Genomic DNA, 25,696 nt, shown 5'->3' with positions numbered 1-25,696 from the left:
ACATGGTTACTCCTCTCCGCAACCGGCTCCAGGCAAACACTATAGCTCTGTGTCAGATCCTTCGCAGCTGGTACGACGCCGGTGTGATTAGTGATCTTGATCCAATACTGTCATGGAAGACACATGAACCCAGAGAAGATGACTGATGACGGCCAGGGTAAGGGGTGGATATGGGGTGGCCGGTTTTCTTTTTGTTGCAGGGGAAGCAAGCGGGGGCAGAAAAATGGTCATTGGCTGGATGCGGAAGAAATATATGGGGCGCAGCAGGAAATGTGGGTCTTTTTGCCCACGTGACTGCAACTGCAATATATTGCATCCACTCCCATGTGAGCCTTCGATAGATCAATTCAACAGGGCTTTGATTACGTAAGGTGCAATTACATTGCAACGGAGGGGTGTCGTTGATGGGAGTGTAATTGATCCGGACCCTGTGGGAGGCTTTGTTGCCGCGCGGTGGCTTCGCTCGATTTCACCTCTTCCAATAGTTCCAGTGCGTAGATTTCCTACTTCGAAAGTCCTGAACCGCCCTCTCCAATATGCTCCTCGCAAGATGCATGGAGTCTTTCCCCCTTTTTTGGCGGGTAAACCCAGCAGGGGCTGCATATATTTCAAAAAGTTTGTTCGTCGCAAACTAGCTTATTCGCCCACACCATCTGTTGGAAAGCCAACAGCCACGAATGTGCCGCACCGTAGTAATTGGGTACCAAAACGATGGGCAACCACTCAATTGATGATGATGTTCCTGTCTGTGTTCTTCCAGAAGTTCCCTGCCTGTTCCTGATCCTGAGAATCCTGGTGCCAAGCCATTAGTCACCCCTGAACTGCCTTCTCTGACCACCTGCCAAATCCAACACCATCAGACTTACAAGCCTTGATACAACTGCAATAGCACCGATGATCCCATCCCTCGATCCACTCCCATTCATTTGTGACCAAGTTCTTCTTGCATTTTAGATCTGATGATATGTTCATACACCACCCGCGATTACTGTATTTGACATGTCTACCCGCCGCCCCCGGCACTGTGAAAGTCACAGTTTGCTAGTGGATAGCTTGCGGTTGATGGATGTGACGCAGCAAACGTTGATGTTGGGACATAGTGTCTTATAACCCGGCTCTAAGTCTACGAGCGCCGACGGGCAGTATTGCTATATCACGGATTGGTGCCCGCACAAATGGTGATAGGGGTGTCCGTGGCACATGGTCAGCGATGAGAGCTGTCGAAAGAAGGCCTGGAAATTCACGGGACTGTGTTAAATCAAGAGGTGTCTCTATCGAGGTGATGCCCACTCTAGTTATTCTGTACGATGCGACTTTCAGGAGAACGAATTGTGTTGGATGAAGCCGTCACGGAACTTTCCGGACATGCCTCTTGGTGAGGGAAGAAAGAACAGTCGAAGGTGATGTAGTAACTAAGTCTGACGCAAAAAATCTGGATTGGGACCTTTGATCGGCGCGTACGGGCAGTGGATTACAGGGAACATGCACTTGTAGCTGTAGGCCAATTGCCTATCACCAAAGGGCGCGAGGGAAGGGTTTCTGCAAGGAGAGTTAAGAGAAATGAGGGCAGGATGTAACGGGCTGGGCCCGGTGCGAGCCTCGGCGACTCTCGGCCAATACCAAGACCCCTGATGAGGCTATTCCCACTCGCCCCACAGCACACCGAACCTTCTAGCAACGCGCTCAGACCAGCGCGCCTACGAGGATAAGTATGCTTGCGAGCTACCAGAGTCTGTCGTCTCTCCTTTTCTTCTCCAAGTTCAGTTCAGTGTACTCGTAGAGTCGTCATCAGCTAGTTGCAATATACTACCTGAGACCGTTACAGGGAGAATGCACCTCCGTTTGATAGTCGGTTGTGAGTGCGGTTAATACCCATTTGGGTAGAATGGTTGTCGATGGGAGGAGGACGGAGGTGTACAGAACTCGGACAAATAACTTGAAGACTGGGCGTCATGGTGGTGTTGTCCGGCGAATTTGCATGGTGGTCAATGTTCAATTAACGTACAAAGCATCTTACTAGACACATTCTGATCAAATTACTTTACAGATCTAAAACCTGATGTACAGGACATGCTCTTCTAACCGCCGGATGTGCCACTATTATCAAAGGTCGTTGCCACAGAACCGTGCGGCGGTGCTTCTATACCTTCGCCATCTTGTGGATCTGCTTTGTATACCATATCTGCCACTACGTTAGTTCTGACCGTAGTAGAGGTTTGATACAACATACGCTGTCTATTCCGGCTCCAACTGCTGCAATGCCGAGCATCTTGATAATCCAAGGCGCCCTGTTCTTCTTGCGGTACACACTGGCGTCCTGGTCCTTGACCTCGGGGTTAAACACGAGACTGCCGGGAAGCGATGGGTTGAGGACAGCTGGTCTGCCTAGGCCGATCAAGTCGCAGTCACCGTCCGTCACAGCTTTCTCCATCCCCCCCCGGCTGGTGAACCCGCCTGTGACCATGAGAGGAACGTTGGGGAACTCTTTCCGGATGACCCTTGCGAACTCGAGGAAGAAGGCTTCCCGGGCCCTGGTCCGGTCTGACATGTCCTCCAAGTACGCCAGGCCCTCGTTGCCCGCAATCATCTGCAGCATGTGAGTCACCAGATCTCTCTCAACAAACATCCTCCATCCTATCCACTTGGGATCAAGAAAAACAACGGGAAAGCGGAAGAAAGAAGTCATACCTTTGGATCCTCAAAAGTCCCCCCACTAACCTCGACAAAATCCACCCCCGCCTCCACAACAGCCCTCAACTGCTCCACACAATCCGCCATCTCCTCCCCCTCGCTCTGATGATCGGCGCTATTCAACTTGATCCCAACACAAAACCCTTCAAACCTTCTCGTCTCCTCCCTCACAGCGCGCACAATCTCCACCACAATCCGCGCCCTGCCCCTCGCATCCCCCCCGTACCTGTCCGTCCTGCGATTCGTCCTGCCCGACAAGAACTGCGACAGCAGGTACCCGTGCGCCGCATGGATCTGCACGCCATCGAACCCGGCCTCGGCACACACGCGCGCCGCGCGGGCAAACTGGGAAATGACGGTTTGGATTTCGGCGTGATTCATGGCGCGCGGCGTGCCGAAGATTAGGAAGCGGAGCAGTTTGGCTAGGAAGCCTGGGCCGAGGGTGAGTGGGACTGCGGAAGGCGCGAGGGATGGGGAGAGAAGGCTGCGAGCACCTGCGCCGCGAGGGGATTGCCGGCCGGGATGGTTTAGTTGGACTATGGTTGGTGTGTGTTTCGGGGGGGTTCGGTGGTTGTTCTTGTCGTCACGGCCCTGGCTGGCGCGGGCAAGAGCGGACCAAGGAGGAAGAACGGTAGCTTGGGGAAGCGAGGGCGGAATGGCGGAATCTTTTGTGGCGCCTAAGTGCTTGTCGTCTACGTGGACGTGTCCTAAATTCCGGAAAGAATGTCAGAAAAGGAGGAGATATGGACGGAAACTGGAAGAGGAGGTATTACCCGTTATGATCAAACCCCAGCCGCCGGCGGACCAGCGCTTGTAGACCGCAATCAAGCGCTCGTCTGGAAGTTGGTGGGTGCTAGCCAGTTGCTCAGCCATGGCGGCCTTGACGAGCCGGTTGGGAAGGGTGAGGCCGCATTGGAGGGTTATCGGCTGGGCTATCTGGAGGTCAGATCGCGGACTCATTCTGGTTTCTCCAGTCCGAGTCTTCTCCACGGTGGTTTAGTAAATATTACTCGGGCGCTTGATGAAGCTTGGCTGATCTCCAGTACTCGGTGAAAAATGACACGAATATCTGCCGTGAAGTATGTTTAATATATAGGTACCTGGCCGTTTCTTCCGTATATCTTATACGACACGTCAGTGCGGAGCTCATCCTCAGAAATATTAATGTCATACCGAGGCCGGACCGAGATTCGAAAAAATGACCGCCCGGGTCCCACATAACCGGTCCGCCGGCGAGACTGTTCACTCCGAACCTTGGCTCGAAAATTATCGGGTCCCACATAGTTAGCCCGCCGGCAGCACTGTTCACTCCGAGTCAGAGTCCGTCACTTCGTGTTGGGAGTAATCCCGTCGGCTAAACACCTCGGCTATGAATCGGTCGTCATTGTTTTAAACCATCTTCATGGCTTAATCTGTTAGGTGGTCCGTACCTCAACTTTCCCAACATCATTTATTGTCGGGAGGACTAGCTGCCCGTCAACGCCAGAGCGGAGCAATCGGCGACGGAAAGCACAGAACAACAGAACCCTGCCACTTTCCACGTCCTAGAGATTATGGAACGCCGCGTACGACAGGCTTGAGACGGACGATGCAGAGCTTGTCGGGGCATACATGAAAACCGTATATAATATCATCTAAGTTATCTGCAACTCTGCATCACGAGCGCCTCCTATAACGGTGTACTTCCCAAGTATCCAAAGCCTATCGACATTACCGCACTCTCCAAAATCAGCTCCTACCTTCACCGCCCCGCTGGGGTCAACGCCGCCATCAGTTATAGATTTGAATCTCCAGAACCTCCTTGTGACAGTATCCCAAAAAGCCTTTATCCCCAAGCGAGAATGTGGCCTTCCGTTCAGCTCAGCCTAAGAGGCGAGCTTGAGCCTGACAAGAAGACACTCTTACGGAGCCCGTCATTTTCTCTACCACCCCGTCTTCCGCCCACCGGTATGTCGAATCGATAATACGCCTGAATCGCCAGCTTCTTATTGCCTGAGCCGACATCAGATGTTTAACAGCGATTGACTATCCTCTCCGTATCGTTCCTCAAGCCTTACCCGAACCGCCTTCAAGCACTCGTCCTTGCGATGGCGGGCTAAATCAGGCCCACCATGCTCGCGATAGATTGCCTGGACTAACTATAGGGCTCCTTCGAACTGGGCTCGAAGTTTCACACCTTCCGGGTCGAGCACGTGAGTTGGCGTAAGAGGGATCGAGGGCAACCGCCGGAACTAATCCTTGAGGAGCTCGAAAAGTCGACGATGGCCTACATAGGCTCGTTGCGCCAGTCCGCCTCGCCCTCGGGCGTATAGTCGTAGGCATCGTTGAGAATAGGCTGAAGCGTCGGGGCAATTCTCCTTACTCCTTTCCTGGCCAAAGATACTACGGAGTACTCTCCTCCCAATACGAAGAACCGGCTTGCCGCAACCACTTGCCAACTGTAACAACAACGATTACTGCATGCAAGAGGGCGAGCCTCTAGATCAGTAGGTCTATTTTACGAGACAAACAGCTATGGAGGGGAAAAGAGAGATCGGTGCGTTCCTGCGTTGTGGGCAGGGCTTCTGAGCCCAGTGACCCACAACGATCCTGCAATGCACTGATTGGTCGCATCCACACCCTCCCAATCAGGGCATGTGACGTCGGAAGCGGGTCCAGCCTCGGAATAAGGTTTCCGCGATCGGAACCGCTGTGCCGTGCCGTCACACCAACCCTACATCTAGGCTCAAAGTTAAGTCTCTCTAACTCTACTAGTCAATCTTGTTGTTATATTTCCTATTCTCATTCTATATTCTTATATTCCTACTTTAATTCTATAAAAAGTGACAACTCGAGTTGCTTGCACACTATGAACAATGAAGTGTTTGTGCTAATAAGAGACGAATAAGCCCAGGCTGTGTACATGTAACGGGCTGAGCCCGTAAAGGCCTCGGCAAACTCTCGGCCAAGACTCGAGATTCGGTGGACTTCTATCTTATTCGATATCGGCGCACAGGCCAAGGATGTGGAGGTATAAGACGGCAGATATCTTGCATAGTCTTCCACTCTTTTTTTTCTTCTCTCTCCATTCGAGACAAACTCGTAGAGTCGTCACCAACTAGTTGCAATATACTCCTGGGACCGTTACATACATGTATGCCGTGCTGAAGAAACCGAGAAGTTGAGTGAAGTCGATGAATAGTTAGCTATAGAAGAGGATGCAGTGCAACGCCCTGCATACCTATAAGCATAGAAGTGATTGGGTGTCTCAGTATGTGTACTTTGGGCCCTTTATTTTCGATAGCAGGGCGATTGGAATACAAATAAGCATGAGAAAAACGAAAAGGCGAGAAAGAATCCAAAAACAAGAATCCCCAAATCCTCCGCAATCCCCTCACTAAGCAGTCCTACTCTCCAGGCCTAGAGGGTCCCGAGATAAAACCGCTATGAGCGCACAGTACTCTGTACAGGGAGTCCGGTCACAGCTGAGCCAAGCATTTCTGCGCAGAGTTGCCGATGCAGGAAATCCCAGGGCCACACTCCCACGGGGCCTTGTTATTGACAGCGCAGGTGACGAACTGGAGGGAGGAACAGTCAGCAACCTCCAACCTCGCACGGGCTTCCGATGGCCAAAGGACACGGACGCTTCCATCAATAGGAAAGACACGCACCTTGGGGGCGCATTTGAGAATCTTGCCCCAGGACCCAATGCAGATGAGGAACTTCACAACCTTGGCACCGTACTTCTTAATGACGGACGCGAGCTTGGCAAGGGCGCGGATACGTTCAAAAGCGCGCTTCTCAACGCCGGTAGCACCCTCGGCGCGGGCCACGAGGACATCATCTAGGTCAAACTCGGTGCCGTCGCCCCCGAAGCCATGGACTAAAGTAAGGACAAAGTCAGTCATCAAAACTAGGTTTGACATGTACCTAACCAGGGAAGGTAGGTAGGTTGGGTCGGCTTACCCTCGCCATCGGCGTCAATAATCAGATAGCCGCTAGACACGCCATCGACCACAATTTCGACCTTGTTGCTGCCGTCCGGCAGATCTTCCGTGACGACCTCGACCTCCTCGTCACGCCGTGCGAGGGGATCGTAGGCCGTCATGTCAAGGCCGAGTGCGGCAGCGGCATCGCGCTCTGCAATGTCCATGGACGGACTGTATGGAACTGCAGCCGCCGAGGCGAGAGCCACCAGGGTGCAAAGAAGCGTGGTGAAGGCCTTCATTTTGATGAAAGCGTGACTGGAGAGCTTTTGAGATGCGTTCTGGAGCTGTGATGGATACTGGAGGGTGAATGGAGCTGATGCACTGATCTGCGTTGGAGTCTAGAGACAGAGAACGAGCCGATAGTTGGGATCTTCACCTCCTTATATGTCTTTTGGGACCCTACCTAGAGGGCCCGGTCTCCGAGTTATCCGTCCACCCTCCCAGGACAGCTTTTACACCGCCCTCGTCGTCGACACACTCGTCACAACAACCTAGCGAGATGCTGTTCTGCCTTCAGAGGCTATGTGATTGCCAAGGAAGTTGCTCTAATTGGCATCAAACAGAAACTGCCCAATAAGCCACCTAGGCGTCTCTCGACCGACCTCAGCCTTGAACCTCACCGAAGCCATCTTCTGACAACCAAGTTGGAGAACATAACCTCTCGCCTTGATAGGTAAAAACACATGAAAGACTGAGTCTTGGAACGTAATCATGTGTAGTTCAACTGGCCAAGGAGACGGGCGTGCAGGCCTTCGGCTCTAGCTAAGCCACGGGGGGCTCACATAAGAGCTCTAATCGCTTTGGTTGGAAAGCTTCAAGTTAATTTAGTAACTTCCAAGCAAAAGCCACTCCGGTCCGAACTTTGGATCGGCCGATCCATTGGACCTGACCTCCGGAACACCGTTCCCAAATGTAGGCCCTATCAAGTCCCGGCAGCCACTCCAGCTCCAGAGGCTGAGAGCGTTGAGGCTAGACACACACCCGACGGACCTCCTGTCGGCCATACCTCTCCGTTCCCGCCGCCTCCTTTCGGAGATTAGGGTTTGGTATCACGAGTGTGGTAACCACCATATGCTGCTGTCGACGGATCTTGCCGGACGTTTTCCAACCAGTCCCTGAGAGGACCTATTTTTTAATTTGCACTAAGAAATGTCCGAAAACGCCAAGGTCTTTGCGGCTGGAGTGGCCGAAGAGCCCCAAGGGAAGCAATCATCGCCATTGGGTAGCCTCCCGAACGAGATTCAGCCATTCATGGTACTGACTGACGCCGTGCACAAAGCGGGATCACACAGGAACGAGGCGCTGCTTCTCGTCGTCCAAGGCCATTCCGTACCCAAACGTGACTCGGAGCTTTTCTTGCAGTGCTCCGAAGCCATACACCGACAGCCGCATTCCAACAGAGCTGAGCCGGATCCAGCTGACGGCGAATGTAGCTCAAGAGGATTACTTGGTGAATTGCAGGTGCCGGCGCGGATGCTTGACGTGACGGGCTTTGCTTGATAGAAGGATGAATGAGGAGCACGTAATGCGCAAAGGGTCGGCGAAAGTGTCCCCCAAAAACACCTCATCACAGAGCGGTTTCGCACGCTGAAAGGCCTTCGCCGCCGCATGGCCCAGTCCCTAGTAGCATGCAATCCTACAGCCCACTACCCCGGTCCGACATGCCCAGCTCGCCGCCCTCCTCGGCCTCGGTCATTTTCAGCGCCTCATGCACATCGTCCACAAAATGGGCCTCCCCTCCAGCCAGCTCTACAATGCCGCTGCGCCGCAGCAGCCGCCCGACCTTGGAGTCACGGCCCGGGCCCCGGCTGAAGAAGATGCGCACCCCGCGCTGCCGGTAGTCGCGCACAATCTCGACCAGCACCTGTGTCCCGCTGCCGTCAAGGGACGTCACGCCGTGGATATCAAAGATGACGTTGCGGTTCCAATCCTCTCTCCTTAGCCGCGGCAGCGCCGGGTGAGCGAGGTTCGACCCGTACAGCTCGAGCCGCCGCAGGCGGGACTTGAGCTCACCCGTGTTGGCAAACGTCAGGGGTTCCGGGATCTTGACTATCAGGCAGCCCTCGATGAACTCTAGGCGGTCCAGGTTGGCCTCGGCGTTCTCGAAGCGGTTCGTGCCGGGGATGCGGCCGAGAATCTGGATTCGAGGGCGCGTCGCGTGGCGGATGACCTGCAGCACCGAGAGGCCGACGCCGATGGCCATTCCAAAGGACAGCGAGAAGAAGATGGTGGCGAGCACGATGATGGTCATCAGGCCGAGCTCCTGCCAGGCGCGTATCTTGAGGAAGAAGGAGACGTCGTGGGGCAATTCCTCGATCAATGACCATGCCACGACACTGATGAGGGATGACATGACGGGTTTCTGCGGAATTAGTTGAGTGTAAAATCGGCGCGTGTGAGGAGTACATACCGGAAGATAGTAGAGGTACGGCAGGAGGAAGAGGATGCAGAGCAGCGTCAAGCCACTAAGAATGATAGAGCTGACGGGCGTGCGGCCACCCGTGGACTTGTTGACCTTGCTCCTGCCGTAGCCTCCGAATGCGGGCAGGCTCCCGAAGCAGGACCCGACGAGGTTGGCGGCGCCGAGGGCGACCAGCTCACGGTTCGGGCTCAGCTGGATGCCGGCGAAGCCCTCGCCGCCGAGACTCTTGGCTGCGACGGACGACTCGAAGAAGCCGAGCAGCGCAATCAGGAAGGAGGTGCTCATGGCGTCGCGCATGTAGGACAGATTGGACGGCTGCAGCGGCCAGCGGAACGTGAACAGATGGCCGCTCGCCGACTCGACCTTGCCAAGCACAGCAACGCCAGCCTTGTCCCACTCATAACGGTACGCCAGAAAGGCCGACAAGACCACGACGAGGAAGCGGTCCGGGAAATAGGCAACACCCGGGTACCGTGGCTGCAGGCGGCGCTTGATCTCGCGGCAGACCATGATGACGACAAAGCTTGTGGCGGCGACCGTAAACGTCAGGGTGTGTACCTTGTGCAGGTTCCGGAAAATAAATGCGAGCTTGTCGACGCTGCTGGCGTGGCCGATGTGGGCTCGGTCGGCCGCTTGGCTCAGGCCAAGCTCCGGAACGAGTTGGTCGACGGCAACCACGACGCCGATGGCGCTGATGAAGCCGCGCAAGAACGGGCGCGAGAGGACGCTGTCAAGAAAACCCAACCGTGCAATGCCAGCGATCAAGACCATGACGCCAGACACGCCGGCAACAATGCCACAAAGCCTAGCCTGCATGGCGGCGTCCTCGTCGGCCCCGTGGCCACGGTCGACGCTCGCCTTGATGACGGTCCCAACGAGTAGCGACCCTGCCGCTTCCGGGCCGACCACCATAGCCGGGGAGCTGCCGAGGAACGCGTAGACGAGCGGGTTGAAGACGAACGAGTAGAGCCCGTTGAGCGGGGGCACATGGGCCAGATTTTCGGCAAGTGACAGAGCCATCGGAACGTACATGCCGGCCACGGTCAGAGCACCGATGAAGTCGCCCTTAAAGTAGGACCAGCTGTACTCGCGTGCCCAGACCATGACAGGGAGATAATAAGAGAGATACCTGAGTCGTCAGTCATAAGAAGCAATGCGAAGAGAGGCGGCCACCCACATCAAAAGAGAATCCTTCACGCCGTGCCGCTCGGCTAGTTGACTTGAGGTGCTCATCTTCTTGCTCCGAAGCTTGGCGGCCCATTGCGTTTTCCAACTCCTCCGCCTCGAACTTCCTGAAAGCACTCCGTAGATGCCAGGGTACGAGGCTTCCGCCTCGGATTCGGAGGGACTGATCGAGTCGTGGAGGCTGCTCGTTGGGCTCGTCGGGCGGGGCGAGAAGGTGCCGTGGTTGCAGGGGCCCTCATGGGCGTGTTCCCGCAAGTCCAGCACGCCCGCAGTGGGCAGCAGGGCCGTGGCCTCGGTCGGGCGCTTGCCTGCATGGCGGTGTGTCGGGGGAATCTCGGGAGACGCGGCGCGAGGGTTGCGCTCGTCGGAGCTGGACGACGACGCCGTGTAAGTTTGCCGGAGGCCGCTTGGATGCACGGGTGCGTGATTCTGGCTTGGACGGGGAGGGTGTGGCCGAGATGACATGGTCAGTCGTGGAGGGGTCACGCAGGGCGGTGACCGGGAAGCATGGAGAAAATAACAAAAGAGAAAAAGACAATCCTATACACCTTCTATTGAATGCAAGGGCACAATGGAAAGCGCCTTTCCTCGGTTTGGACTCCCAGCCATCGGTGGGGTAGACTTGAGCGGTCGCAAGGGAAGGGATGTCGCCTTGCGTATCCCGTGGTCCAACTTTTTGTGCTGGAAGCTTGGCAGGTCCGAGTCCATGACAAGAAGATCTGGACTGCTTCGGAGCATGAGTGGGGCCGGTAGGTGTCTTGGCGCTGAAACGTGCCGACCCAGATGCATTACTCCGTGATTTAACCCGAATCGGACAACTCCGATCATTTCGTCACCCACATCCACAACTGAAGACCCTTAAATCGCGATATGTTCCAAACTCAGAATGTTCTGAAAAGTCTGGGAGTCGTGACAGTCGGCATTTTACCATAAATGAAAGAGGGGAGGCCGACTCTCCGTGCATGTCTCCAGAAGCGGTTCCACTCCGCTGGCATTCGAACCATACTGGCTTGAGTGCCTTTCGTCTTCAGCGAGGGAGAATGAAGCAGTTCCAAAGCCGCCCCTTGACGATGCAGGCGAGATTTATGAGAGCGCATTGCTTTTACAGCTCGCTAGGAGACTCGAGGAAGTACCTTGATACCTTAATTCGGGGCGCTTCTGATATTTACAGTATTTAGGGCTAAAGAAGGGAGTGTTGGGAGTGCCGAGTAGCGTGCCTCGTTCTTTGTTTATCGGTTCAGGGTCATTAACATCAAATGAGGTATATGTATATCGCACAAGCCAGGATTTCACGATCACCTGTCCAACATCAACGGGATGGTACTTTAGTAGATCTCAAATCTGATCACCAATACCTCTGCTCTAAAAGTTAAGCTGCTATCCTGTGCTTTAAATGCTTGACGTACTTGTATTATATGGGTGGAGTCCGGAATTGGCCTTCGAAGTCGTTTACCACATTGGACCCGCGTTGGAATTGGGGGTCTAGGTTGATCAGTTACGACCTGTCATTTAGGTGGCACACCATTAGAAGCCAACCGGAATTCCTGAAGCTCCAGGTCCTTGTCCGGCTTGTTGTATAAAGAGAGACCTACAGCATCACACATGAGGAGGTAATCAACATGCAACAGGTCGAATACCTGGTTTGTTTTCCGACATACCCCTTGCCCCAAGGGAGAAGCTACCACGCTAATCCGAGAACCACCCAGGGTATCAAAACCATCCAGCTACTTCGCTAGCAACCTGGAAGCCTCATGTCCATACCGGTATCAATCAAACATCTCACTGATCTCCTCCCCCTCGTCCGGCGTAACGGCCAGCTCAAGCAGCTCATGCGCCAACTCGACCGTCTCGGCATCAATGCCCGCCTCCAGCACCAGATCCTCCTCGGCAAAATTTAGCCTCGCCAATGTGAGACAGTACCGCTGCGACCCGCCGTACGACGCAGCCAGCTTCGCCGACATGTTAGCCACGTGGGCGGTGCGCGGGTCCGTCACCAGGAAATGCAGCAGCCAGGTAGCTCGTGAGATAATCTGGTATAGCAGGGTCATGGGGTCGGGGAGTGGGTCAAAGTCCAAGTCCAGCATCTCTTCTGCCGCCGAATCAAGCCCATCTAAACCCATGGCGTCTCCCGCCTCAGTCTGGGACCCGCCGGTGTCCGCGTTCCTCTCCACCCTCACCGGCAAGTCCGAGTCGTACAGCCGGTCTATGGCCCAGCACAGGATGGTGACCAGCCGGGGGATGGCGACGTCGCTCTCGGCGATCTGCAAAGCGCCAAACGGACTCGCCGCAAACGTCGTTAGGGTTTCCAGCGCCGCGCACTTGGCCACAATTTCCTTCACGGAGCCCGGGTCTGCAGCCCATCGTGGAGGATCATGCAGAAAGAATGATACGCAGTCGATCAACGTGGCGGCGACGGCCCCGGGGGTTCGCGCCTCCACAACGCCTGTGCCGCCGGTCGCCGAAGACGGTATGGGCCCGATGCTGTCGGGGGCCACGGACGTACGCACCAGGGACATCATGGCCAGCCAGTCTGCTTCCGGGTGTTTTGGGGAGAGCATCATGAGAACAAAGTCGAACTCCATCGTCCTCCAGAATGCCAGCTGCGGGGTCGGAATGGCCGCGTTTGCGTCCGACTCCTCAACAGGACGCGGAAGACACGCCAAGGCAGCGAGCGAGAGGAGTGACAAGCACTGCGTGACGTTGATGTTGGAACACAGTTGCCGGATGACCGCGTCGGGGTGCTCGGACAGGTCGCCATCCACGGTATTCAGCCGCGGGAGCGCAACCAGCCGGCAGGTCGTGGCGCAAACTGGGATCAGCGACGCGATGATGTGCGGTGCCACGTCGACGGCGTTGAGATTGAGCGCGAACAAGATCAGGGCAACGAGGTGGCATATGGGACCGTAGTATCTCTCCGAAAGACATTGGTGCCACAATTCGATGATCGTGTCCGCAAAGTCGACCAGGAGGCTCACTGGGTGGCCGGGGCGCCCCATCTGCGGGAGCTTCTGGAGCAGCATGGAGGCCAACGAGTGTTTTGGGTCGGAAGGGAACGCGTAGTGAGCGAATATGTCAAACGTCGGCGGCTGGCCGTGGGTCGCCGTGTGGTCGAGGAAGAGCCTCAGGTACTGAAAAAGTCCATGGTTAGCGGCGCACTCCGGGTCGACGGTTACTTGAGTGGGCTTACATCGAGTGGTTGGGCGCGGAAGACCAGCGACGAATGGAGGGATGGTGTGACGGCTTGCGGCTGATCAAACAGAGCATCTCCTCCGTCTGTCTCGAGCGCAAATGTCGGGCTATCCACAATCGGCCGCTTTCTCTTGCCCTTGCTTGGGGTGCGCTCCGGTGGGGGCAGCCCGGGCAGCGCAGGAGCAGAATCCTTCCTCCTCAGGATCTGGCCTTTAGTGGGACTGGACAAGGTCTCGACGCCGTCAAAGCCATCCGCAATGCCCCACGTTCTGCTATCCTTCCTCGGGGTCGCCGGGCCATCCTTCCGCCTGGACTTTGCCCGGCCAATCTCCTCCCTAAGGTCCTGGCGGGCAAATTGCAGTTCCGTGGCCGTGGTGCGCTCTGCGGCGCGTGCAAGCTCGGCCAGGCGCTCCTGTTTCGCGAGTTGTTCGGCGGTTTCCTTCTTTAGGCGTGCCACCTCGGCATCGTGGGTTGCGCGGGCTTTCTCGTACTTGGACCGCAGGATTGAAGCCTCGCCCTTGGCCGCCGTGAGATCCGACTGGAGCTCCGAGAGGCGGGCTTGCAGGGCCGCAATGACGTCGCTCTGGTTCGCCGGGCTGGCATGAGGCGCCTCGGATGCTTGCGGGTAGGGCTTGGGGATCGGCAGTGGAGGGCGGGAAAACTGGGAGGGCGGAGATTGTTGCGGCCGGGAGGGCGGAGGATATCGCTGTGAGGGCACTGGTTGAGGAACTGTTCGCGATGGCTGCGGAAATTGCGGGCGCGTGGGGTAGGACGGCCTCGAGGGCGGCAGGTGTTGGTTCCACCGCTGTGTGCCTCCAACAGTGCCATAGCGGGGTTGCGGCGGCAGTGCTTGATGCTGAGGATGTGGCGGGGGTCTAGGCGGCTTGGCGTGCTCGTCAATAACGATCGTGTCGTCAAGGTCGTCGTCGTCAAAATCGTACTCCACGGTACTGTGATGCTGCGTGGGCGCATTCTGAGCATTGTGCTGCGTCGGGGCAGCCTGCGACTGGCCTAGCTTGGCTTGGGTGAATTGGATGGCATTGTTTTCAAGCTCCTGCAGCACCGTGTCATTCAGGTCGTCGAGACTGTCGTCCGAGAAGTCGTCCATGGCCGCTGGCTGCGTCCAGTGTCAGGCATGACGGCCATGTGCATTGGGCCAGGGCGAGCTTGTTGCTGCGGAGGAACTGACCTCCAGTCGCGTTACGTGACGCGTTGAGTTCAATCGGAGCGAATCTTGGCAGGGACGGATTTTCGGCGCACCAAAACCCCGATTATGGGGTATCAGGGTCTGCATGTGATGCGGCAGCGAAAGCCTCCACTAACCGGCGATCTCTGAGCTCCGGCCTCAAGTCCCAGGACACGTCGATATACATAAGGATGCTTCGTTTTTGCTGAAGTTGTCTTGCACAGTCTGGCGTTTGTTCCAAATTAGTTTGCACGTAGCATCTAATCTTCTCTACTTCTCGTCATCACCTTGCCTGCGTCATTGGCTGAGGTGCCGTTTGTTGCTTGCAGACACCGCCCCACTTTGGCGCCATGGTCTCAACCAGACTGACGTAGGACGCAAACCCCGAAAATTCGACACCAAACCTTAGACAAAAGTCCTGATCGTCCGGTCTCTAAGCTACACGTCTCCTCGGACAGTCGATTCGCTGCTCAACGGCCGAATTGTCAACACCTGGGCGCCAAATTGTATCCGCGGCACGCTTTGCCAGCTTCCGCGCCGTTTCTTGGCAATACTGCGAACCCCGAACGAGCCGAAGCCTGCGCCAGATCACAAACTTGCTGAGCTCCCCTCAGCCGCAGTCAGACTTGACGACCGCCCATTCAATCGACCGATACTTTGAAGACGACACCAAAATTATCGCTCGCCATGACGGGTCGGTCACGCCGGGGGGTTAGGTTCCCGCACAACAACAAGCACGCCGACGGCCACTCGGACGGCCGCCGCGCCAGCTTCAGCGATGTCAGCGAGGAGGGGTCGCCAGGCAAGCCCAAGTCCGCCGGGACGCTCGACAACATCGACGAGGTTGGTTCTACAGCAGCACCATATCTAACGTTCTTGGCTGGTCGTGCTGACGCCCGCAGAAACCACCTTCGGAGCAAGAGCAACGGCAGTCCGAGTACGAAAAGAAAAAGGCAAACTTCATCACGCGCACCTTCTGGACCTTTGTCATGATCGGCGGCTTCTTCGCCGCCTTGTTCATGGGTCACGTCTACATCCTCGTCATCATCACGGCCGTCCAGATCGTCTCGTTCAAAGAGGTCATTGCCATTGCCAACGTGCCGAGCCGCGCCCGCGACCTGCAGTCGACCAAGAGCCTGAACTGGTACTGGCTCGCCACAACCATGTACTTTCTGTACGGCGAGAGCGTCGTCTACTACCTCAAGCATATTGTGCTCGTCGACAAGGTGCTCCTACCGCTGGCCACGCACCACCGCTTCATCAGCTTCATCCTCTACGTCTTCGGTGCGTCCTTGACCCCTGAAATTGTCAGACTGCAGCGGTCGACTGTGCTGACCGACACTCTAGGGTTCGTCTTCTTCGTCGGCTCGCTCAAGACAGGCCATCTCAAGTTCCAGTTCTCGCAGTTTGCTTGGACGCACATGGCCCTATTCCTCATCGTCGTGCAGGCCCATTTCATCATGAACAATGTGCTCGAGGGCATGATCTGGTTCTTCCTGCCGGCCGCCCTCGTCATCACAAACGACATCTTTGCCTACATCTGCGGCATTACCTTCGGCCGCACCCAGCTGATCAAGTTGTCCCCGAAGAAGACGGTCGAGGGGTTCGTTGGCGCCTGGATCATGACGGTCCTCTTCGGCATCCTCCTCACCAACATCCTACTGCGCTCCAAGTACTTCATCTGCCCCGCGACGAACCTCGGCGCCAACATCTTCACGGGCCTGGATTGCGACCCGAACCCCGTCTTCATCCCCCGCACCTACTCGACCCCGGAGCTCTTCTTCCTGCCGCCCAAATACTCCCTCAGCATCACCATGTCGCCCATGCAGATCCACACCTTCTTCTGGGCCAGCTTTGCGTCGCTGATCGCGCCGTTTGGCGGCTTCTTCGCCTCGGGCCTGAAGCGCACCTTCAAGATCAAGGATTTTGGCGACTCGATTCCCGGCCACGGCGGCATGACGGACCGCATGGACTGCCAGTTCATCATGGGGCTGTTTGCTTTCATTTACTACCACACCTTCATCGCGTTCAAGCGATCCTCGGTCACCCATGTTATGGAACTGGCTATCATGGAGCTGACGACCGACGAACAGCTCGAGGTCATCAAGGGGGTGTTGAAGTATCTGACTAATCAGGGTGTGGTTGGGCCCGAGGTGCGTTGTCCTACAATGTGGGTAATCTTTTTACTTTATGCTAACTGTCTGCAGACGCCGGCTTCGTTTGAGCAACTCCTCGAGGCAAGCAAACTGGTATGAGTTGGGTCAAGGTAGTTGGTGGTGGTTGCGCAACCAAAATGTGCATTCCCTGGCGTTCGGTTTCAACAAGCGGACTTTTGCATCCCGGTATTTGTTATGAGACGTTGAGAATCTAGCACGGCCGTGACTGGAGCACCTTGTAATAATCAAAGCCATAGTTGGATCCCATATACAAGGTTAACGTGTGGACCCCTGGTGTGCTGGCTGTTGGTGTTCTCCTGTGCCAATAACGCAGAATACTACCACGGGAAACCAAATATGGCTGTGCAGCGCTGGTCTAGAAGAATGGTGACTGCGAGGAATCTCCAACGTAGGCGAAACGCCATGGCAGTATGCAATTATATGTCACCCTACCACGTCTGTTTCAGACCCACGGAACCACAGAGAACGGTTATTGAGACGCTGAGCTATGCAGAACTATACACAGTGAATATTACGTCAATCATCATCCATCCCTTCCCTACGCCTGCCCCGCTCATTGCTCATTTACAAACAACCCGGCCATGCCCATACCCGTGCCGATGCACATACTCGTCAGCAGGATCTTCTTGCCCGACCGCCGGCACTCGCTCAGGCCCGTGACGATCTGTCGGGCGCCCGTGGCGCCGAGCGGGTGGCCCAGCGCGATGGCGCCGCCGCGCGGGTTCATCTTGGCCCAGTCCAGGCCCAGCTTGTCGCGGCAGTAGACGGCCATGCTCGCAAATGCCTCGTTGACCTCGACTACGTCCACGTCGGCCAGCGACAGGTTGTGCTGCGAGAGCAGCTTGGGGATGGCCACCGTCGGCCCGATGCCCATGATGCGCGGCGCCAGGCCCGCCACCGTCGAGCCGACGTACTTGGCTAGGATCGGCTGGCCTAGCTTGATGGCGGTTGAGCGCTTCATTAGGAGGATGGCAGCGGCTGCGGAGCGGTGTTAGGAAGGATTCTAGGCTGGGTGTTTGTGGACTAGTCTCAGGTTACTGACCTCCATCGGTGACTTGGCTGGCGTTGCCGCCGGTCGTGGTGGGCCCCCACTGTGGAAAGGCGACCCGGATCTTGGACAGCGCCTCAAAGGTGGTGCCCGGCCGGATGCCGTCGTCCCTGGTGAGCGTGACGTCCTGCCACTCGCCGTTGGCGTCCTTGACACGCGTCTTGATCGGCACGATCTCGTCATCGAACAGGCCGGCCTTCTGCGCCCGCTCGGCGCGCTGGAAGCTCTCGGCGGCGTACTTATCCATCTCCTCGCGCGAGATGTTGAAGTCGCGGCTCACGTTCTCGCTCGTCCAGCCCATGGGCTGCATGCAGTCGGCCGACTCTGTCGAGTGTTTGGTCACCTCCTCGTCAAACGGCTTCTCCAGGGCGTCGCCGCCAATGGTCATTTGCTCGGCGCCTATCGCGACGCCCACCTCGATGGAGCCGCTATGGATAGCGTGGGCAATGTCGGCCACGGCTTTGAGGCCTGACGAGCAGAAGCGGTTCAGGGAGGAGCAGCTGGTGGTGTTTGGGAAGCCGGCGGCCAGCGAGGCGGCTCGTAGCTTGTAGGCGGCCTTGCCGTCCGAGACCTGGGTTGTGTCATGGTGTCAACAAAACGAATGGCATAGGTACCTAGGGGGGGAAGGCGGTATGTAGGGCGCGTACATTTCCCAGGCAGATATCCTCGACAAGCGCAGGGTCGATCTTGCTGCGCTCGCGCACTTCCTTTAGCAGGGCGTAGACCATATACTCCAGGCTGGTGTCTTTGAAGCCGCCCTTCTTCGCCTTGGTCAATGGTGTCCGGATGGCGAGCGTGATGACGATATCATCGGCATTCTTGGAGGTGCTGAGAGCGTTAATAGGGAGAAACGTTGAGATGTTCGGGCTTGCAAAGACGTACATCTGGGAGAGCGAGCTGCCCGGAGACAGGTGCTTGAGGATGGAGCCGAGCCGATCAACAGCCATGGTTGCGGATGTGCTGGGGAAGTGTGCTGGAAAATGACCGAGACGCTATCACTGGGAGTCACTGCAATGGCGGCTTCAGATATAGGAGGCAACGTGGGCGGCAAGGTGTTGTTACGATTACATATTGTACCTCGTGGGGTCCGGTTTGCCGAGGCATCTCTCGGTCCTGTCTTTGGTGGTCGAGGCTTGGGGTAAAGTGAACCGAGCGGCTTTTTGCGGGGGAAACCTGTCAAATCGTCCCAATGGCAACCGCGGAACGGCCGAGCACCGGCTCCATTGTCGGCAGTTGCGCAGCGCCTTACCGATCAGTTACCACGCTCATAAAGGCTTATCGGCCCTCTTTCTCGAAGCAATTGTTGAAACGAACTGTCCGATGCGCGCTTCTCAGTTAGGTTCGTCCTGGCAGAGATGAAGACCGATATGCTCATGGCTGCAACTTCAACTTCCAACTGGTTCAGGCAAAAGCCAGAGCGGGAAACAACGGCCGATAATGATAATGAATCTGGCTGCAGCATGTGATTTCCTCAGCCCGCACGTTGCCGCAGACCCTAGGCCGTTCTTCGCCCTTGCATTTCTGGCTGATGAAGCCTCGTGGGCACAGTGGCAAAGAACTCCCAACAATGGACCTGCAAACGCCGAGCGTCCGAAAATGGTGCTCAGCCATCCATCCCAGGCCATCCGAATAACGCGAACGACCAACGATTCAATGGGCGGTCTGCGCCCTGCTTGGCGCTGCCGCCCTATCGACCGCTAAACCCAGATTGGCCAAGCGCCTATGCGGCTGGCCTGGAACCTCCAAGATTGGCAGGCTCGGCGTCTTCAGCTTTTCAGCTTGAAAGTCGACAAAACCAGCCAGGCCCCAGACCGGGAATTGGCGCAAAACACCATGTGTCTGCCTCAGTCTCTTTGGCTGACAAGACGGTGTCCTGTCTCTTGCGACGTTTCTTAGATCTGGTTGCCGACGAGTCACTCGTTTATTCAAGTCGGCACAGCCTAGAAGAGGCACTCATCGCCCAACATCGACCGATTGTCCCCGCAGCCGCAGCCGCGTCTTCCGAGTCTCGACGATATCCCGCCGTGTGTCAAAGAGGGCACGGTCGGTTCGAATTGTTTAGCACACGACCCGTCAACATGTTGCACACAGCGGCTTTTGTCGCCCTCCTGGCGGCGGTCCCCTCGTTTATCGTTCCAGTCACGGCATCCTCGAAGCGCGGCCTCGTATTCACGCCAAACGCGACCAGCCGCGCCGACGATGACATCTGGGTCAAGAAGCCGACGACCCTGACGTGGTACTACAACTACAAGTCGGACCCCGAGCCCACCTATGCCGACATCCCCCAGTCCGAGTTCGAGTTTGTGCCCATGCTGTGGGGTGCCCCGCCAACCCTCGACGACACTTCGTTCCTGTCCAACGTGACGAGCCTGATGGACAAGGGCGTCAACATCACCAATGTGCTCTCGTTCAACGAGCCCGACGGCCCGTTTGCATGGGGAGGCAGCAACATGCAGCCGTCCGCCGCGGCCAAGGTCTGGGTCAAGAACATGATTCCCCTGCAGGAGAAAGGTGTCCGCGTCGGGCTGCCGGCCTGCACCGGAGGGTCTACGGGGTTGCCCTGGCTGCGGAATTTCCTGAGCGAGTGCTCCAAGCTCATCAGCACCGATGAGGAGACGCGCAACTGCACCTACGACTTCGTGACGATCCATTGGTACGGCAACTTTGAGGGGCTAGCGAGCCACATGGGACAGTACTCGGCAGCGTACGTGACAGGAATAATTTCAAAGAAACTGGAGAAGTCGTCCTTACTGATGGTGTTGACAGGTTCCCTAACAAAACCATGTGGATCACCGAGTACAACCTCGCCAACGAGGACCTGGCGGCCACGCAGTCCTTCTACAACATGTCGGCCGAGTACTTTGACCGCCTCGACTTTGTTGGGCGCTACTCGCTGTTCGGCGCCTTCCGAAGCGACGTGTCCAACGTCGGACCCAACGGAGCCATGCTCAGTAACAATGGCAGCCTTACCGACATTGGTGCCTGGTACCTTGGCCGGCCGGCAACCGGCATTAAGCCCACACAGGGGTCGTCGGGGTCGTCGGGTTTCCGGTCGCTTCCGCAGGGCGGGCTGGCCGTGCTCACCGCGCTGCTGGCTGTTGCGGCATTCCTTTGAAGTCGGCGCCGCCATTTTTGGACATCTTGGCGCTTTCTGTAGCATATCCACATGTACACATGTAGATTGGTATATACGGGACATTGTAGTTCCCTGCCTTGGATAGGCATGCGATCTCTTTGTTGCCAGATGTCAGCGAGACAGCCCGCGGTGAGAGATGATCCATCTTGGAACCAACAACCATGTCCAACGTCGGAATCTACAGTATGGACACTCTTGTCATCCTGCTTCGGTATGAAGACGACTATTGTCTCGCCGCTCCACGTCATTCTCTGGATTCCTCCCCATTCACTATCACACGATGGAGCATTACATGTCGCGGACTGACAATAGTGCGACAAGTGGGGGAGGAGCATTGCGGGGTTGGGCGGATTCCTACTAGGAAAACGAGCTCGTGTATGCCGGGAATTCGTCGGGGAGCTCTTGGGCAGTGCTTCACAGAGGAAGGATTCTTAGGCAGATCTTGGCTGTCCTCAGCTCCGCAACCGCACCAACCGGTTCACCGGGCCTTCCCCGGCCCCGCCCGGACCGAGCTCGACGACCTCCGCATGCCGGCTAAATGCGGGGGGTGGAGCTGACCCCATATCCCCTCACTCCTCGTCGACATGTGCAGCTGTACATAAGAGCACTTTATTGTGTTCTCACCTGACAGTTGTTGCAGCTGTGACGTTGAGCAGACATCAGACACACACCGGCGCAAACAATGCCGCAGGTCCGCAATCCCATCCTCCCGGGCTTCAACCCGGACCCGTCCATCCTCCGGGTCGGCGACGACTACTACATCGCGACGTCGACTTTTGAGTGGTACCCCGGCGTCCAGATCCACCACTCGCGCGACCTCGCCAACTGGGACCTGGTCGTCCGCCCGCTGAACCGCAAGAGCCAGCTGGACATGCGCGGCGACCCGGACAGCTGCGGCGTCTGGGCGCCGTGCCTGACCCACGACGGCGACCGGTTCTGGCTTGTCTACACCGACGTCAAGCGCAAGGACGGCGCCTTCAAGGACGCCCACAACTACATTGTCAGCGCGCCCGCCATCGAGGGTCCGTGGTCGGAGCCGTTCTACATCAACTCGTCCGGCTTCGACCCGTCGCTGTTCCACGACGACGACGGCCGCAAGTGGTTCGTTAACATGCTCTGGGACCACCGCCGCCGGCCCCAGGTGTTTGCCGGCATCGCCCTGCAGGAGTTCGACCCCAAGGCCGGCAAGCTCGTCGGCCCGCGCAAGAACATCTTCCCGGGCACCGAGCTGGGCCTCGTCGAGGGCCCGCACCTGTACAAGCGCAACGGGTGGTACTACCTGCTGACGGCCGAGGGCGGCACGGGGTACGAGCACGCCGTCACCTTTTGCCGGTCGCGCGACATCTGGGGGCCGTACGAGACGCACCCCCAGAAGCACATCCTGTCGTCCAAGGACCACCCCCACGCGGCGCTGCAGCGCGCCGGCCACGGCGACATCGTGGATACACCCGACGGGAAAACCTATCTGGTCCATCTCACCGGCCGGCCCGTCACCCAGCTCCGCCGCTGCGTGCTCGGCCGCGAGACCGCCATCCAGGAATGCTACTGGGCCGACGACGGCTGGCTGTACGTCAAGAACGGCCCCGTGCCGAGCCTGTTTGTCGACCTGCCGGCGGCGCGCGACGACGACAAGTACTGGGCCGAGCAGCGGTATACGTTTGAGGCCGGGCTGCTGCACAAGGATTTCCAGTGGCTGCGCACGCCCGAGCCAGAGCGCATTTTCCGAACGGAAAACGGTAAACTGACGCTGGTCGGGCGCGAGAGCGTCGGGTCGTGGTTCGAGCAGTCGCTCGTCGCGCGGCGGCAGACGCATTTCTCGTATGACGCCGAAACCGTCATTGACTTCTCGCCGACCGACGAGCGCCAGTTTGCCGGGCTAACGGCCTACTACTGCCGCTACAACTTTTTCTACCTGGCCGTCTCGGCGCACTCGGACGGCCAGCGCGAGCTGCTCATCCTGGCGTCCGAGGCGACCTGGCCGCTCGGCACGCTGCGCGTGCCGTTGTTGGAGGGGGTGCCGATCCCGAACGAGGGCAAGGTCCGGCTGGCGCTGTCGATTCGGGGCGGCAGGGAGCTGCAATTCTACTATGCGCTCGAGGGCGAGACAGAGCTCAAGAAGATCGGCCCCGTCCTGGACGCGAGCATCGTGTCGGACGAGTGCGGCGGCCACCAGCAGCACGGCAGCTTCACGGGGGCGTTTGTCGGCGTTGCCGCGTCGGATCTCAACGGGACGGCCGCCGAGGCCAGCTTTGACTATTTTGTCTACCGGCCGGCGAAGCACGAAAGCGACCGGTACGAGATTTGAGGGTGGAATTGGGGCGTGTAATTAGACAGGCTCTAGTTGCTCGCAATAATGAACCAGATAATGTGTCCATAGTGCCTCAGTCTGATCAGCCTTCGGGTGGGGATGACGACCTGGGTATCTTCGGTGTAAGAGCCATAGACAATTGGGCACCTACCAAATTTGTGAATGAGAACTTTCGAGAGTTTGGTTACATGCAGTCCGAGTCTCCGAGTCACACAGGCATTAAGGCCTACCGGCAGCGGCCACTGTATTCGATTTATTCTCGAGGTGAGCACCTCTAGATTCTTGACCGATGTTTTCATCCTCACGTTCCAGTCCACAAGCGACAGCCGGGCTGAATGTTGAATGGAATGACGCAACCCTCTGGAACGGTACCCGCGGTTCTTGCGTGTTAGGCCTCTTCCAAATTCGGTACTCTCAAGACAGACTCCATGACTGCGTTCGGACGACGATGGGGTTCTGCGAGTCGGTTCCTTTTGTCCTGATTCTCATATTCTGAAGCACACCGTCTTTCAACTCAGAATGTGAACTGATATGCAAGTCTCACCCACTTTGAAACCTCATTCCTGACAGATCACGACCATCAAATACTGAGTGAAGTCACCAACATATGAAGCAACATGGTGACCGTGTCCAGGGTCTTGCTGGTGCTCCTGCGCCTCCTGCAGCTTACCAGCGCCGTCATCGTGCTCGGAATCCTCGGCTACTTCTTCTACCTCGTCAAGGATGCCGGCGTCATTGAGCCAAATGCGAGACTTGTCTACGCCGCCGTCACCGCCGCCCTCACTACCTGGCAGCCCTGGCCTTCATGGCGCCGTTTGACTCCTCGTTCTGGTCGTGGCTCTTCGATTTTCTCTTCGCCGCTGCCTGGCTCGCTATTTTTTGCGTGTTGGTGACGGTGAGTTCACTTCTTTCTATGTTGCTGAAGCTTTCACGAACGATCCGCTGACTTGTCACAGCTCACTCGCACCCACACCTGCCAGGAGGACTGGTACAGAAACTACTGGGGCTTCTACTGGGCCCGCTGGTACCTGACGGATTCCCCCGGTGTCGACATGGTAGTCACCGGCTGTAGGGCGTGGCGCACTGTCCTGGCGTTCTCTTTTATTCCGGTAACTCTGTACCTTGCCAGTGGTCAGTTGGTGGTTTTTTTCGTCAATCAGCAACTTTCTGGAAACGCAAGGAATATCCAATCAATACCCAGGGGATCTACTGGACTCATGAGAACGGGCAGCTCAGGCACAGAACCTCGGGATTTTTCCAGTCAGTTGACCTATCCGAGCAGCAAGTCTATGACTGCCACTAACACCTAAGTCAGGAGGCACCGGAGCCGCTTTGGCGGGAAAAGAATGGCTGCGGCGGCGGCGGCAACCGGCCTCGCTGCTGCACCAACCGGTACTACTGGCGCGGTTGATCAGCCCATAACATCTGCTCCTCGCCATGAGTACCTGCCGTCGACCACTGTTACACCGGCCACACCAGCAGCTGGAGACGCCCCGACCGCTCAGGCCGTGTGACTGTAGGTCAATTGAATGTTTTATATGGTTTGCCTTTCCAGACATCCACGGCACGATGTTGAACCGCATCCAATGTAATTAAAATATAAATACCACTTGGGTATGTTCAGAACTTGACACTTCTATGCCTGCTTACACCAAGCCGACTGTGCCTCTTGATGCTATGGCCCTGGTACGTGGTTAGAGTGATTAGGATGGTCATGTGCATGAAACCAGCTGCCAACCCCGGTTTTGCTGTTACATTGCTTGCATTTCGCAATCTTCCAGAATATGTTCGGTGGCATAGGCTGAATTGATATACCTCTTATGCGTCAGGTAATTTATAGCCACGCTGTCTCGGTGCTTCTCTACCAGGTCCTTGGGCGTATGGAGTAGATGTTGGGTGATAAGTTTCCTACAGCCTGCCAGGGTCAGCTTATGGTACCGCGCGGAGATTCCTGGATCATGCAGCTCGTTCCAAACGTTCAAGGGTTACGGCTCCGTTCCCCATTGGGTAGTCAACTCCTTTTCGCCGACAACAACGACGCTGCAGTCTGACGTGCTTTGTCCTCGGTCTCAAAATTGTTAGCTCACTCTCTGCAACGGGAGAAACAGCCACATGGTTGATTCCCGTGGTGCCAACGTATAACGCAGAGCTGCCCCTCTGCTAGGAAGAACTAGCCCTTGCAGAGTAAGACTAAACAGGGGGCTTGCAGGAGCGCTTCACAACCCCTCTTGTGCAAGCCGGGGTTGTCCAAAAAGGTGTGATTCTCCTGCAGGTCGATCCGGCATCCGAACTCCGACATGCACTCAACGTTGTCGACCCCAGCAGTAATGGCACGCTGGACGCCAAATCCTCCAGAAGCCGTTAGGAAATATTGCCGCGTACGTTC

The 25,696-nt window shown here is 56.8% G+C and overlaps 11 protein-coding genes across 11 annotated transcripts in view; 5 read left to right on the top strand and 6 right to left on the bottom strand.

Annotated features, from left to right (window-relative positions):
- The window catches only part of N657DRAFT_651411 (uncharacterized protein), an 875-nt gene extending 542 nt beyond the window's left edge, over window positions 1-333 (top strand). Inside the window, exon 2 of the mRNA XM_062794161.1 lies at window positions 1-333. Within this exon, the coding sequence (XP_062642101.1) occupies window positions 1-146 (146 nt within the window). The 3' untranslated portion in view covers window positions 147-333.
- A 463-nt stretch (window positions 334-796) lies between these two features.
- On the bottom strand, window positions 797-1,202 carry N657DRAFT_715820 (uncharacterized protein). The gene has a single exon (XM_062797472.1). The coding sequence runs from the start codon at window positions 970-972 to the stop codon at window positions 811-813; it is 162 nt and encodes a 53-aa protein (XP_062642100.1). The 5' UTR covers window positions 973-1,202; the 3' UTR covers window positions 797-810.
- Window positions 1,203-2,140: 938 nt separating this feature from the next.
- Window positions 2,141-3,700, bottom strand: N657DRAFT_667242 (NADPH dehydrogenase; the record flags this gene model as incomplete). The annotated part of the gene is made up of 5 exons (XM_062795384.1): window positions 3,465-3,700; window positions 3,279-3,398; window positions 2,689-3,227; window positions 2,231-2,587; window positions 2,141-2,182 (listed from the first exon to the last, which is right to left on the bottom strand). Exons 1-5 carry the CDS (start codon window positions 3,649-3,651, stop codon window positions 2,141-2,143), a joined length of 1,245 nt encoding a protein of 414 aa, XP_062642099.1. The 5' UTR covers window positions 3,652-3,700.
- Window positions 3,701-6,110: 2,410 nt separating this feature from the next.
- Window positions 6,111-7,051, bottom strand: N657DRAFT_402882 (uncharacterized protein). The gene is made up of 2 exons (XM_062787199.1): window positions 6,637-7,051; window positions 6,111-6,553 (listed from the first exon to the last, which is right to left on the bottom strand). Exons 1-2 carry the CDS (start codon window positions 6,896-6,898, stop codon window positions 6,150-6,152), a joined length of 666 nt encoding a protein of 221 aa, XP_062642098.1. The 5' UTR covers window positions 6,899-7,051; the 3' UTR covers window positions 6,111-6,149.
- A 1,244-nt stretch (window positions 7,052-8,295) lies between these two features.
- On the bottom strand, window positions 8,296-10,731 carry N657DRAFT_638120 (uncharacterized protein; the record flags this gene model as incomplete). The annotated part of the gene is made up of 3 exons (XM_062791563.1): window positions 8,296-9,021; window positions 9,070-10,210; window positions 10,259-10,731. 3 exons carry the CDS (start codon window positions 10,729-10,731, stop codon window positions 8,296-8,298), a joined length of 2,340 nt encoding a protein of 779 aa, XP_062642097.1.
- A 1,062-nt stretch (window positions 10,732-11,793) lies between these two features.
- On the bottom strand, window positions 11,794-14,662 carry N657DRAFT_667240 (uncharacterized protein). Its single transcript, XM_062795383.1, has 2 exons — window positions 13,454-14,662; window positions 11,794-13,394 (listed from the first exon to the last, which is right to left on the bottom strand). Exons 1-2 carry the CDS (start codon window positions 14,561-14,563, stop codon window positions 12,033-12,035), a joined length of 2,472 nt encoding a protein of 823 aa, XP_062642096.1. The 5' UTR covers window positions 14,564-14,662; the 3' UTR covers window positions 11,794-12,032.
- A 666-nt stretch (window positions 14,663-15,328) lies between these two features.
- N657DRAFT_583842 (phosphatidate cytidylyltransferase) lies at window positions 15,329-16,896 on the top strand (the record flags this gene model as incomplete). The annotated part of the gene is made up of 4 exons (XM_062789706.1): window positions 15,329-15,484; window positions 15,544-15,925; window positions 15,989-16,794; window positions 16,849-16,896. The coding sequence occupies 4 exons, from the start codon at window positions 15,329-15,331 to the stop codon at window positions 16,894-16,896; spliced, it is 1,392 nt and encodes a 463-aa protein (XP_062642095.1).
- Window positions 16,897-17,371: 475 nt separating this feature from the next.
- Window positions 17,372-18,813, bottom strand: N657DRAFT_685311 (3-ketoacyl-CoA thiolase; the record flags this gene model as incomplete). The annotated part of the gene is made up of 4 exons (XM_062796762.1): window positions 17,372-17,796; window positions 17,861-18,437; window positions 18,514-18,694; window positions 18,749-18,813. 4 exons carry the CDS (start codon window positions 18,811-18,813, stop codon window positions 17,372-17,374), a joined length of 1,248 nt encoding a protein of 415 aa, XP_062642094.1.
- A 1,131-nt stretch (window positions 18,814-19,944) lies between these two features.
- Window positions 19,945-20,981, top strand: N657DRAFT_659650 (glycoside hydrolase family 128 protein; the record flags this gene model as incomplete). The annotated part of the gene is made up of 2 exons (XM_062795008.1): window positions 19,945-20,570; window positions 20,633-20,981. 2 exons carry the CDS (start codon window positions 19,945-19,947, stop codon window positions 20,979-20,981), a joined length of 975 nt encoding a protein of 324 aa, XP_062642093.1.
- A 607-nt stretch (window positions 20,982-21,588) lies between these two features.
- N657DRAFT_606387 (glycoside hydrolase family 43 protein) lies at window positions 21,589-23,490 on the top strand. Its single transcript, XM_062790217.1, has one exon. The coding sequence runs from the start codon at window positions 21,685-21,687 to the stop codon at window positions 23,305-23,307; it is 1,623 nt and encodes a 540-aa protein (XP_062642092.1). The 5' UTR covers window positions 21,589-21,684; the 3' UTR covers window positions 23,308-23,490.
- Window positions 23,491-23,927: 437 nt separating this feature from the next.
- N657DRAFT_675616 (uncharacterized protein) lies at window positions 23,928-25,199 on the top strand (the record flags this gene model as incomplete). The annotated part of the gene is made up of 4 exons (XM_062795833.1): window positions 23,928-24,077; window positions 24,267-24,441; window positions 24,935-24,996; window positions 25,140-25,199. The coding sequence occupies 4 exons, from the start codon at window positions 23,928-23,930 to the stop codon at window positions 25,197-25,199; spliced, it is 447 nt and encodes a 148-aa protein (XP_062642091.1).
- Between the last annotated feature and the right edge of the window lie 497 nt (window positions 25,200-25,696).

This window comes from Parathielavia appendiculata, assembly GCF_033297405.1.
Source record: "Parathielavia appendiculata strain CBS 731.68 unplaced genomic scaffold N657scaffold_50, whole genome shotgun sequence".
Taxonomy (NCBI): domain Eukaryota; kingdom Fungi; phylum Ascomycota; class Sordariomycetes; order Sordariales; family Chaetomiaceae; genus Parathielavia; species Parathielavia appendiculata.
The sequence above is the reverse complement of the archived record's forward strand: the minus strand, read 5'-3'. Positions and strand labels throughout refer to the sequence as shown.

Excerpts from the sequence above, each read along its gene's own strand:
- N657DRAFT_715820 (XM_062797472.1), bottom strand. The coding sequence starts at position 972 with ATGAACATATCATCAGATCTAAAATGCAAGAAGAACTTGGTCACAAAT.
- N657DRAFT_402882 (XM_062787199.1), bottom strand. The coding sequence starts at position 6,898 with ATGAAGGCCTTCACCACGCTTCTTTGCACCCTGGTGGCTCTCGCCTCG. Across the intron at positions 6,554-6,636 it reads TATTGACGCCGATGGCGAGG|TCCATGGCTTCGGGGGCGAC; the intron begins GTAAGCCGACCC and ends TCCTTACTTTAG.
- N657DRAFT_667240 (XM_062795383.1), bottom strand. The coding sequence starts at position 14,563 with ATGGACGACTTCTCGGACGACAGTCTCGACGACCTGAATGACACGGTG. Across the intron at positions 13,395-13,453 it reads TCCGCGCCCAACCACTCGAT|TACCTGAGGCTCTTCCTCGA; the intron begins GTAAGCCCACTC and ends GGACTTTTTCAG.
- N657DRAFT_606387 (XM_062790217.1), top strand. The coding sequence starts at position 21,685 with ATGCCGCAGGTCCGCAATCCCATCCTCCCGGGCTTCAACCCGGACCCG.